General features: G+C 42.8%; 1 protein-coding gene across 2 annotated transcripts in view; it reads right to left on the minus strand.

Moving 5' to 3' along the window:
- dyrk1b (dual-specificity tyrosine-(Y)-phosphorylation regulated kinase 1B) overlaps nucleotides 1–13,602 on the minus strand; it is a 48,352-nt gene that overhangs the window by 22,304 nt on the left and 12,446 nt on the right. The window contains exon 1 of one of the 2 annotated variants that reach the window (XM_070911557.1): nucleotides 1,995–4,773. The exons of the other annotated variant lie outside the window; for it this stretch is intronic. Coding sequence (XP_070767658.1) covers nucleotides 1,995–2,097 — 103 coding nt within the window. The 5' untranslated portion in view covers nucleotides 2,098–4,773. Of the gene's footprint in view, nucleotides 1–1,994; nucleotides 4,774–13,602 lie in introns of those variants that run through there. 2 annotated transcript variants of the gene reach the window in all.

Below are 13,602 nucleotides of genomic sequence, written 5' to 3' on the forward strand. Positions count from 1 at the left end.
CGCGGTAACTGTCGGTAGCTATGACCATGTAGTGGACGGTGGAAGAACCGGAGTGACTGGACACCGTAGAAAACAGAAGTAAAACGAGAGTGAAGCTCGGACGGGCTTTCACTGACGGAGAGAGCGCCCCGGGACTTGAGAGGGTTCCAGACCGACATTCAGTTGGCATTCTTACTACTGGATCAGGAAGGAACAAGACCTGCCTACTTATTAGTACTTCTCTGCCTTTATCACAGCACTGAGATCAGGGTTTCTAGCTCGGATTACGGTTGTTTCTTGCTTTGGACCAGTAGCCAGGCTGCTCGCAGTAGTTACTTGTTTGCGTGAAGCAATACTCAAACTATGTTATTACTCAATATAAACATGCTTATTTTCTTTATCTCTTATTTCCAAAGTGGTGGCGATTGTTTCTTCACAGAAATTTGGATGTGTGTCTTTGTGTGTTGTTGGTAGTTTTTAGACTCTGGAGAGAACGGGAAGCGATCCGGGTGTCTTTGCGACAACCGCGCCAACAATAACACCATTTGGAGCCACTTGGAAAGGCCAGGCGGTTTCACGAAACTATGAGAATCAATAACTAGCCTTTGATGAATGACATCAGACATACACAGGCCACTAGGAACTTCTGTCATTACACATTAATGAGCATTTGAATGACAATAGCCACTGCAAAGAACACATTTACAGATGACCACTACACACCTGTGAACTTGGTGTCATTGCCCAGTTGTTCTTTGCGTGTCTCCCCCCCCCCCCCCCCCAATGTCCAAGTTTTCCCCTTGAACAACAGGTCACAGTCCACACACGGGCTAACTGAGCAATTCAAATTCAGAACCCAGGACCTTCTTGCTAACTGAGCTGCGCCTTCGACCGTATTTCACCAAGTGAGAACTAAAATAGAAAATGTTCGGAGTCCGAGTTCAATATATTCTGTGTAAACTGATAATGTTGTGGCGCGAGCTAGCTTCTTCTCAGTCTCTGCTACGGAAGGAACTCGACAATGGCCACGTGGCCAACAGAGCCAGCATTGCCACTGAGTATTTGTTTGCACCTTGTAGGGCCATTAATAAAAAAAGAGCTCTAGAAATTCACTATACTTCAAAGTACTTTTGGATCATGACCCAGTGGGTTCGTAAACCACTGGCATAGGTTCATGTTGTGAATGAAGGCAGGAGTACTCAAACAAAGTGATGTCCAATGTGTGTAGAGGTGCTCGTCCCTCAGTGAGCGTGACTGACCGACCAAAAAATCAGAAACAAATCAGGCTGTTGATGGAACTGTCACGCACATGCATTAAAAACGTCAACGTTACCACTCACCACCAACACACACACAGCGCCACTGCAACATGTTGTCATACTGGCATTCACACGCCACCATCGTGACATATTAAAGCTACAGTGGGCAATATTATTGAATCATAATTTCGGTTTAAATAGCTAATTTTTTTTACCATTGCACATCACTAACAATATCTAATCTGGGGTTCTGTGTTTTGATTCCTCTCCTCTTGCCAACCGTTTTGATTCACACTCCAATCCGGAAGGTGGAACCTTCTGTAGAAGCCCTTGCTCGTACAGAGTCGATGTGATTGGCCAGTTCTGTGCTAGCTAGCCCTGATTGGTTGTTATTCAGAGCTGGTCCAGTTTTTTAAAAGACGAAATAGCAAGGGGGCGGGTGCCCACAGACACACATTTTTTTTTTTTAAAGGATCCCTTCAATTAGATACTGTTAGTGACATGCAATGGTCAAAATTTGTTATTTCAACCAAAATTGTGATTCAATAATATCACCTACTGTAGCTTTAACTAAAACACATCCATTCTCTGTACATTACTGACAGAAACAAAAATAATCATCATACTATACTGACAAACTACACACACCCTTCCATGACAATAGCTTCACACAAACACACACACACTTCAGGCTACACTATGAAGTATACACTGTTTTCACTGTGTGTATGTATGTGTGTGATATTGTGTACTGACTCTTGTTCTTGCGCAGCAGGGCAGAGGTGATCCAGGGTTCTGATTGGACCATCCTGCACGAGGGCACAGTCTTGTCCTCCACGGATGATGACGTGATCACCATGGAAATGCTTGGCAATTGTTCAATCCAGCAGGGAAATACTGTCAATCCAAAAAAAACCTCTCTGACAGGTGCGAGGAGCTTGTGGAGGGGTGAGGGGTTGGGGGTCTAGGGAACTGTCATCAGATGTGTTTTCAATCCCAGAGTTTGCTTCAACAGTTTACATCCAACTAAAAAAATCTATGAATCTTGAAATGGTGGGAAACCTAACCAACCAATCAAAAAGGCACCGTCTTCTCTGGCTTGTTTCTTTATCTTTTCTTTCTTTTCTTTTTTTTTTTTTTGTGACTGTGGTTTCTAAGGCAACCAACTGGTGAACAGGCAGCTTGTCTCTCTGAAGTAAAAAATATAAAGGATGTAATCTCTGTCTTCTGTGGAGTTACACTATAGATATAGATCTCTCATTCTACATATATATTCTGTTTCTCTGTGGGTCTGGGGAGTGGGGGGAGGGTAGAATATTTGGTTAAGTCAAGTTAGCTTTTTGTTTTTGTTGGTTTCGGCAGTTTCATGCATTCTTTCTGTGTGCTGGAGGCTCGTACCGCTCCAGGTCGCTGGTGACTGATATTTTAAGTAGGCCTTTCTTCTATTACAGTGTGTTAACAAGTGGCTAACTCAGATTAAGTGTTTGAGCTAAAAGGTCCAAAGGGTAAAGGCATAGACTCTACTTGCTTATGATAGGTTCACTTAGCCCAGGGCAGGTTTAACCACAAGTACATGGCTAGTAGTTCTTCAGACATCTTAGTAGTAATCCAGTACAGGGTTTATGTGTCCAGTAGAGTACAGTACAGCTAGTATTCCCAGGTTACCAAGACTCCATGGTCAGTATGGTTCCAAGAGATCTCAACAGAATAAGTTCATCCAAATGTTGTTCTTCTTCCAGGCTACTTGTAAAGCACTAGCTGCAAGTCAAGTCTGTGCTAACCAGGCTCGCCCAGCATACTGCCAGGTGGGCTGAGCGAGGTAGTGCGATAGAAGGGGTGGAAGAGAAGGAGGTGGAGGGGGAGTTGGGTTTCCAGCTGCCTGCTTTTACCCCATCCCTTAAGCTAAAAATAGCTCCAATTACTGGCGCTTTCTGGGAGGGGGACTCGTCACTGGACACAGTACAGCAGTGTAGAGTGATGTTATCACTCAGATTAATCCAGTGACACACACACACAGAACCTCCACTGGCAACGTCACTGAGCCTGTACAGCCAGAGCTCCACCAAGCCTCTATGTATGTGTGTGTGTGTGTGTGTGTGTGTGTGTATGTTGCAGTCACTCAGCTCCCCTTCACCCGCCTACAGCAGAGGGCGGCTGGCCTCTGCCAGGGTGAAAAGGAGCCCTTTTATAAAAGCCAGACAATAATGTAATCCCCATACACTATGGAGGGTGTCTCTGTGACTACAGGCAGTTGCACAAATACATGTAAACAAACCAGTCCACCGCAACGTGTTGCCTTCACAGAGACGCGCAGTTCCAGAGAAAGTTCCCCTCAGCTGGTTATCCACAATCACGGGGCCGTGCGGAACAAGCGGGGACACTGCGCCCCAACTGAAACCCTTTTTAGTTTTTCCTTGGGAGTAAAACTGGGGACGCAGTCGGGAGGCAAAAGTTTAGATCCAGTATCTGGGGGTTCGATGCCAAAGGTTTCCCCGTGTTGAAGAAACGCACAGGCCAAGCCGCCGACGGCTCGCATTTATACTTCCAAACTCCGATGTTGTCTTTTGTTTACCAAAGCGCGACTCGATGCAGGAAGAAGCCCGGCCTCCGAGGTAATCACACGAGCGGGATCACCGACGGCGTCTGAACCGCAACCAACTACCGTCCCGAACTAAAGAAACCGAATCCAGTGAAGTTCCTGAGCTCTCCGTCAGACGCATTTGGTCGCTTTCCTGACGCGCCTCTTGTTCCGTCCGCTTCCGCTCTTTCTCTCACACTTAATGTCCTTCTCAGAAGTGTGTGTGTGTTGGGAGGGGGGGACTTTTGCTTCTTTTCTTTTTTTTTTTTCTTTCTTTTTTTTTTTTTTTAATTTCTTCAAGTTGGAAACCTTCACAAGGGCGATATTTCGACTCGTTTCTCGCCCGTTTCCCTTTCCGTGCTTCTCCGTTAGGCGGAATCTGTGCTCCTCTCCCACACGGACCCCCTCCCCTCCCCACCCCTCCCCACCCTGCCATAGGGACTATACCATATGCCTGTGGCAGGGGTCGGAGCTGGTCTGTCTGGCGCAGCCTCACATAGTACTGATAAAAACCTTTTTTTAAAAACCCCCAGGACAGATCCACATACGTGACATAGAATACAGGACATTCGCAAAAATGTCACGAAGAATTGCACATCAACCACCAGTGAGAGGCCGACTGATTTTATGGAACGTTACGAACAACCCAAAGTGAGTTAGCCGGACAGTAACCTTCCATCTGACCGCAGTGGTCTCTTCCAAGCAGACCTCTCCTGTCCTGTCCATTTATAGTAACAGTGGGATATATATACTGGAACTTTATATACACGCATACATAGACAACCTTTACTTCAAACCCTTTCGTACAAGTTTATGGCTAAAGCTCTGGCAAAACACGGTTTGATGTGTACTTATAACCACTTCCTACGAGGTCACTGATAGGTATTACTCTTCTATACTTATGAGCCCGGAACGTGACACGATAACGTCACAGTCATATCTTGAAAATTCGTAATGGTTTACTATAATATAGGTGTAATGGAATAAATACAGTTCAGAAATCTGAAAAAAAAAATGTTGTGGCGTGCTTACACCATACAACTGATTTATGCCTCGATAACTGCAACAATCGTTATTCCGTTATTACTAGTTTTAAGTGGACTAAGTTTAAGACAGCTGACACAAACGTTGATTGTGGACGTTTTTAATGTCATAACCTTCTACGTGACTAAAATGCGCGGGCAACTAGGTTTTGTTATTGCTGCCGTGTAACACATAAAGGCTCATTTTGTTCATTCATCTTTGAAAATGTTTCAACTTCTCTGTACTCTCGCTGTACTCGGGTGAACGCAGCCTCTACCCCTCACTCAGCAGGCACCCTCCACGGGCTCTGTTGCTACCCGACGCTCCGGCAGCTGCACTGCTATTGGCTACATAAAGTCCCGTCCCTGGCTGTAATTGGGTGGCGGATGGGTCTGTGGGAGGGGCGTTCGGCTTAGATTCCCAGTGTCTCTTCAAACGGCGCGAGGCAGGAATGACGCGGAAATAGTTTGAAGATGTCAGGTAGAAATGGAAAGAGGGAGGGGGAGACCGTGTGGGTGGGGGTGGGAGTGGGGGTGGGGGCTGTGTGGAGATACAGACGGGGAGCGGGGAGAGAGAGAGCGGGGCAAAAGGCTTCCATAAGCACATGGTCACTGAGTGACTCTCTACAGCTGAGATGTGTGACTTCTCCTCGCTACCCCAGCCAAAGCTAAAAGTTGTTACTGTTGCTATCCGAGCATTCCGGCTAAATCAGGCACAATGCTGCCTGGGAACAGCTCAGCACACAAACAGTGTCATAAACCAGCTGACAGCTCCTTAAAGGAAAATTCACCCTCCAATGCGACTCACTGCACTGAGAAATGTGTGCCATTTGACTTCTTTTTTTTTTCTTTTTAATGGGATTTTAATCTTTAGTAGTCCATATTGCTTTTGTTATTTTGAGGTGATACAGTATGTGAGCCTTGATACACTAATACTGTACATAAAGCCTTATAATGGTGAGCTCCCATAATAACACATTTGGTTCAATTCAAGCAAAGTGTAATTTAGAAATCTTTATGATTTATTTCTAAATCTATTTTGTTTGTGAAACTGAGATAAATTCCAAACCTCAGCAAGTGTCGTTACTGCATTCTGGCTTTGTAATGTCCCTTTGACTCCAGTTCCTGCAGCTTTCCTTGGTAATCTACTCAAGCTCCGGGCTCCAGAACCCATGGTTCAAATCACCGCACTCCCACACACTGAAAAACAGCTGACCAGTCACAGCTAAAATAAGATAGCATGGCCCAATAACATGCTATAATTATAGAGCGTGCATTAAAATGATCTTTCTCAGGAGATAAGTCCGAAACAAGCAGCAGGGAACATTATAGCAACAACACAGCACAGTAGCAAAGTACGTTATGTGGTTAATCACATATGGATGTATCACTACAGGTGAGCATGCTTCAAAAGTGCCTAATGCCCAGCTCAGGGTGACTGGGTCTGTCTGGTCCGAGTGGGAGCCAGGAGCATGTCGAAAAGGAGACGTGCATGCCACACACACAGTTCCATAGGAAGACAACGGATGGTGTCACGTTTTTAGTGACTCTTTCAGTGTGATTGCCACCCTGGGGGCTCCACTATGATCCAAATGAAATTGAACTTGGCGAGTGTTGCAGGGTTTAAATACAGCGCCGGGTGCAAATGCCGGAATAGTCTTTGGATCTGGAGGTCCGTCCAGCCACGCCAGAATGATGGTTTGATACCATTTGTTTTAACAGAGAAAAACATGGTTTACACCCTAAACCAAACGATACAAAGACAGGATGGAGTTTTTCTCAAAACACATAGGAAGTATGAATGAAGAGGTGCGAGTGACCACTTTCATACATCAAAAATCATCTCCCATCTGTTGCAAAAGCAATCCATCACAAAAATAATTAACTCGTCATTTCTTTCCTTACATGAGACATTGATTTCAAATTCTACACTTAGGCGTTTTTCTGTATTTTGTGAAGGTGTTTTGCCATTGAACATATGTAGAGTTTTACATAATGGTCATATGGCATAGTGCCTCCATGTTTACCATAACATTTTGAAACTACATTTGAAGACAATCGGACACGCTGTTTAGGCCAAAACAGTTTCACAGTTTTCATTTCACCTGCACACTAATTTTGTCATCATTTTATGACATGCCATCAGATACACAGGACGCAAGAAGGTGGCTGGGACACACAGAAATGAGACAGAAGCTGAACTCTACTCTCGGCCAGCTTTTCACAAGCTACTGTGTGCATATGGTCTGTTTGCACTGAGTGAGAAACATGGGAGTGTACCACACTTCTACTCTCATCATGCCATGCATACCCCACAATTATCTTAGCTCCACAATTACAGATAGATGAGCAACAGGTGAACAAGTGTGTGTGTGCGGATGATGACAAGACATTCATATAGTACAGTGGCTGACCTACACAACTGTTCTGTGGTTTCTCTGCTAGTTATAAGAGGGTTCACTAAAATAATTATATTAACTGATACCCACCAAAGGCCCTTCAACAGTAAACTTCTTTTTTTTTTTAAATGTGGTTTTTGAGATATGCCATTAACAAACAAATGGAACTGAAATCCCCCTGGTGGAAAGAATAAAGTGCAACATTTATATCTAGTTTAAAAATCATTAAGCTAATATTTTGGCACTTTTCAAACACCTTTATAAGATAATATATATGATGACTCAATGCCCTGAATAGAAATCTTAGAAATCTCTCGAGTTATCAGTTTTGCAAGAGAGATTATTTCAAATAATTTACTGGAATTTCTATTCAAAAAGCCCATGTTTTAATTAAATATTGGTAAGTATTCACATTGATAAATATACTGTCCGAGGACTGCTATAATTTACAGTAATAAATAAATGCACATTGCTGCATATGTGTTTAAGGCTCTTGTGTGCAGTTAAAAATCATCAGTATCTAAATCTAGTTGTCTTTCTGAGTTTTTACCTTCATATAATAATAATAATAATAATAATAATAATTTATATTACATTATTATTGGTGCTCAAAGATGTTTTATTTTGCAGCAGTTTAAAACTCATTCTGAGCTAGAGTAGCTTAAAACGATTTATTAAAGATTTAGTTTTTTGTTTTTTTTTGATTGATTTTGGCTTTCTGATTTAAAACAGTGAAGTAAAAAAAAAAATCGTTCAGCTAGCTTTTAAACCCCACTCTAACCTCTGCTTCAGGTAGTGATACAGCATATTGCACTGGCAGAGAAGCAGCTTCTTTACAGTGGACTTAAACAGGTTGTGGAATTACATGCAGCCGTTTCCTGTTGTCTGCTCAGCCGATGTTCTTTCTGTCTGCTGATAGATCTGAAACGCTGTTGCTACGGCTATATTAGCGTATATATGAATAAACGTTAGCAATTCCCTTCACAGAGTTACTGACTGGCTTCCATTAAATCACGTTCAGCTGTACTAACGACCAGACAGCGGAGATTACAACGGCAGCGCGAGGAGGCAAGCAGACTCTGAGACTCACGTGCCTTGCAGCAAAATTCCACCCGGCAACTATACACTGTACCATGGCAACAGCCCTGCCATTGGTCCCCGGTGCGTTTTCAAATGACCAATGGGATGGCCAGCCGCGGGTGATGCTTGTTGCTAGGTAAACATGATGCAGAGGAAAGATAGAGGAGCAGAATTACCATGCTGCTACTGCAGGGTGCTTTCAGAAAGGAGTGGAGGAGCACTTCACACGCGGAGATACCCTTCTCACTTGGCGGTGCCAGAGAGACAAAAACAAAACGAAGCAGGAATGACACAGGCAAAGAGGAAGCAAATATAAAACCGGGCTCAAGCCTGTGGGAATGCTGCTGCCAGGGCTCTTGCCGGTGTTCTACACGCGCAAATGCCGTTAATGTAGGCGACATTAAGCTAGCCAGCAGGGGTTACAAGTTAGCTTCAAAATCAAACAAGCAACCCGTTTGATTCATTACTTTCGTCAAACACACTCAATTTCAAAAAAAAAAAAAAAAAAAAAAAAGGTTGAGAGAGATGCTGCCTCCACTCTATAACTGAGTGAACACAGTTCAAAAATAATAACCTGCTAATGTAAATAAAATTTAAAAGAAAAACTGTCAACAATGGAGCGAAATAGTTGAAATAACTGAATGCAAAAGGACACATGGTAACTTATTACAGTTAGTTGGCAGCATCAGTCAGCTATAAGACGTTGTGCAATCAGCCTTCACAGCACACTGTATGGGTGACAGTACTGCCATGCACGCTCATATGGCCCTCCTTTGTAGTGGTGTTTGCAATGGAGATTTAGTTACTTGTCCATGAACTGTTTGTGTCTCATGATTGTTTAGATTCTGGATTTCAGACTCTTATCTGGACCAAAGACTATTCAATATATTTCAACTGTAGGTTAGTTTCTCAACCTCAACTGCACGTGACCTCATTTCAAGATCTTACGATTCTCATGACCCCAGCAATGAATTCTCAAGCCCCTCTATTCAGAGGGAGCTGAAATACCAAAATGACAACTTCTGCCTGTCTCATTCCTTTGGTCTGAGATCTGTCAGGGCTGTGGCAGCTCACTGACATCCCAGTATCACACTATATACACTCTGTGTGTGTATACAGCATGTACTTATATAGTGTTTCCTCCCCAGTTTCCTCTCACTGTGATGTGAACCTACACACACACGTTACACCCTCCTGCTGAACATCCTCAGTGATCAATGAAAATGAGCGGCTGGTGACTCCAAATGGACCAGAGCAGATGTGGCTGTCTACAGTTACAGAGCTAGCAGCCACAAGGAGCACAGTGCGCAGCAAACTGGCCCCTCCAAACTGGGAAGAAAAAGGGTGGTGCAACGTTTGACCAATTCATATCAGACCTGGTACGTACTAATCCTTAATCACAATGAGCCACTACCCAGTGGTACAATGCAAGTACATTCACTAGTATTTCTACATTACACTTCTACGTCGCCACGTTTCAAAGGATAAAACTACCCTTTTTAACCCTAACCCTAAAGGAGGCAGTGTTTGTCAGATGGTCGAAGAGCTTCGGGAACCCTCTCCGCCCACAGCTTTCTGCCGTCAGAATTGGGGGATAATTTCTGAAATGTTCCCCAAACTGACAATGTGACTTTCATGGCCTCATCACGCAGTGACTGGTCAGCGGTGTGGAGGTGAGACAGTAGGCAGGATCTGAACGTTACTCTCGCAAGCTCTCTTTTTTTTCTTCTCCATTCTTTTCACATGAACAACCAAGTGCAACAACTCTGAATGTCTTCCAGGGACGGTCTGGAAATGTGTGCTGTGCTGCTGCTGCAGCTATAAACACTTTTGCCTTCTGACGTGGCCGGACGACAAGTCGCAGGAACTAGTTCTTTTCAAGTAACCCAACCTTAACCCTGATCCATCACAGTTGTAGTTAGTGGTTGCATATCAAATGAGAAAGTATAATAAGCATATGAAATATGATGCATTGCTATGCAGTAAATTAAACTTGTGTATAAAAGTGTATAAAATACTTAGTTACAGCAATAAAATGCTGCTTACATGTAAATGCGTCAGAAATAATATAACACAAAATAATACTGTAAGGAGTACAGTAGTAAAGGTACTCAAAAAGGCAAGGCAGGTTTATTTGTATAGCACATTCTATTACTCATACACAAAGGCAATTCAAAGTACTTTACATAATGCATTAAAAGAAAGAAAAACAGAAAATGTTCACATTCTTTCGCATTGTGTTTTTGCTACTTTTCTTAAGTAAAGTTTTGAATACTAGTAACGAGTCTTCACTCCTGCCGATACCAATGCTTTTTATTAACATTTTTGGACTTCAGAAACATTAAAACTTTGTCTCTCAAAAGAGAGTAGAAAAACCACAAAAATATTGAGGTCAGATCCAAGTACCTCAAAAGTACTCAATCAAAGGTAAGCATGCCATTACATGCTCAGGCATTATGGCTGATTAGCTATGGGTGTAATATCAATATCAGTAGTTCTACCCATCATCCCTATAGGTATTATAAAAACATATATATATATATATATAAACAAACATTGTGTAATCATTTTTTTCCAGTAGGCGTTTTATGTGAAACATCTGCAGGAAGTTTTATTGAGACAGCCTAACACTCACTGGACGAAAGTAGATGTGATTGACATAAATGACTGTTGAGTGAAAAGAGTGCATTTTAAAAAAAGAAAAACATACGTGCAGTTTCGGAGGGCTTTCTAGTCATTCGTGTTTTGAAAATTTGAGGCCAGAGATTGTATCCAAATGAACCATACATCAAGTTGTGTTTCCCAAAGTTTGCCAAATGAATCACAGTTGAAGGGGATACCAAATTGATCATGACACCAGCAAATGATTTGGTCCGCACTTCATCCGTCGCTTGGCCAGATAGCATAGAACTGTGTGTGAATTATTTGAAGTATTTTTAGCCACACTACTGTGAGCCTGACACTCGATGTCTGTCTGTCCCACATTCAATGTAGGTCTGTCCATACCTCAACAATTACTGGATGCATTGCCGTGATGTCCATATCGCCTTGTGACTTTGATGAGGTTCATGAAGTCGACATTTTTGGTGAACCGTCTCAACAGCTAATGGTTGTAAGGACATGAAATTTGGCACGTTTAAAGTTCCCCTCAAGGGTGAATTGTAACGACTTCTCATGTAGCACCATCGTCAGGGCGAAAAATGGAATCTGTCCAATACCTGCAAATAATCGCAATCAGCCTCAGCTGTGTTCCTGCTAAGACGGTGAACATGGTAAACGATATATACCTGCTGAACTAACGGTTCTGATAATGAAGGGCAATATCTCCCATAGGTGTTCAGTCGGGTTGAGATCTAGCGACTGCGCAGGCCATGGCATAGGATTCACTTTGTTTTCGTACTCAGCAAACCATTCAGTGAGTCCTGTGACCTGTACGGAAGCATCTGTATTTGTTGTTTCTACATGCATTAGCTCATTTTTGCCGTTTCCTTTAAAACAGACCAATTGAAAGCCAAACACGTATGCATTGAAAACTGAATCCTATTATTTCACTGTACAAAAGAAGAAAAGGTATATTGGTTGTGAAGACATTTGGGGGGTGTTGATACTGTATGGTACATTGCAAACAACATGCACATACACAAGACAGTGAGTTTCATCTATCACATACTCATATACACAGTTAGCCAGCAAACATTCTCCTTTAAGCATGGAAGTTCATTCTTGACACGTTAACGTCGTCTTTGGTCTCTCCCTGGCTGTCCACTGACTCCTGGGGCCAGATGTATTAAACCACGTGGTTGCACAAAAATACATGCGTACGCCTTTTAAGACAGAATGTGTGGGCTTCAGACCACGTGCACACACAGTTTTCAAGGCGATGGCCGCGGGTGATATAATAAGGTGGACATGAAATACAAGGTCAGAGATGTAACCTTGCAGTTAAACAAGTCAATATGAGCACTATAAATTCATCATTGATCATCCTTCCGATGTTCATAATGACAATTGAGATATTGTGGATACCGTAATGACGATGAACAGGTACGTGTGACGAATTTGTGGTATGGGGCTCTGTAAAGAGCCACAGCCGTGTGTAATGGCAACTGCTGGTGCTGTTGGAGAACCTCGCCGATGCAACACAATCAGCGCAACTGCACTCCTTCTTTGCCGTTCTTTGGTTCGATTCTTCTTTCCTGGTGGAGCAGGCACAAGAATCGATATGCAAACGGAGGGCCTTTCTACATCCATTTATGACCAACTGTGGGAGTGGAAATGAGACTCGTGACTGAGATTTACAAAACAGAACCGACGTGCAGCGGAAAGAATGCGCCTGCATATTTCTGTCTTTGTGCGAGTCCTGTGACTGGTTTTTGTGCGGTGAGGTCGCGACGTTTGTCTCAAAAAATAATCAGCGACAAATTCCCATTTCAATCACTGTAGTCAACGACATGTCAATTCCTCATATGACTTGATGACAAACTACAAACCTGTATTTGGGATTAAAGCGTTCTTACTGATAACTGTGTGCAGCATTTCGTGTCCATCCACCATCTGAAATAACTTAGAACAACTAATGACATTTTATATGCTAATAATCGAGTGCTGCAGGAATGAGTCCTAAGACCCGGAAATGAGTTAGCATTTTTACACTTCCGGTTTTGGTCAGATGCCTGAAATAAGGTCTGTGGTTAACACAAGCTAACAAAACAGATTTTCATGTTTTGTGCTATGACGATAAAATGCGTTGTAGTAAACAGTAGATACCTCACTCGTGAATTTTGAAGGTTTTACGTGTTTTTAAAAAAAAGGCACTTGCTAACAAGTGGCTGAATGAGACTACAGTGGTTACCGCGGTGCAGTTTGTTTAGCTTTTTACTTCTGGCGATTCCATTTATGCTTCAAAAATCATAAAAATGGTGGTTCATTAGTGAAGATTATCTCGCTGAACAAAACGTGTGAGTATCATAAACTTTTTGTTTTGCCACAGAGTTTATCTTCTGCAGTAATCCAAAACCCCATGGAACAATTCCCATTGGCTTTTAGTGGAGGGAACCAGGGGCGATGCTAACTTCCGGGTTGGCCTACAGAAATACGTCACCCCTGCAGCAACTCTATATCTGACATTGCTTTGGTGCCGCAAGTGAACTCTTCCACGTAAAGAGTTGCCATTATTTGATCGACTGTGTCCATTTCAGCTGTGCTCAAACTTAGAGCTGCAGTGGTCAATGTTTTTACATGGACAATGGATCAAAGGACAACATGTAATATAAGAGGGTGTCTCG

This window comes from Enoplosus armatus, chromosome 9 (genome assembly GCF_043641665.1).
Source record: "Enoplosus armatus isolate fEnoArm2 chromosome 9, fEnoArm2.hap1, whole genome shotgun sequence".
Taxonomy (NCBI): domain Eukaryota; kingdom Metazoa; phylum Chordata; class Actinopteri; order Centrarchiformes; family Enoplosidae; genus Enoplosus; species Enoplosus armatus.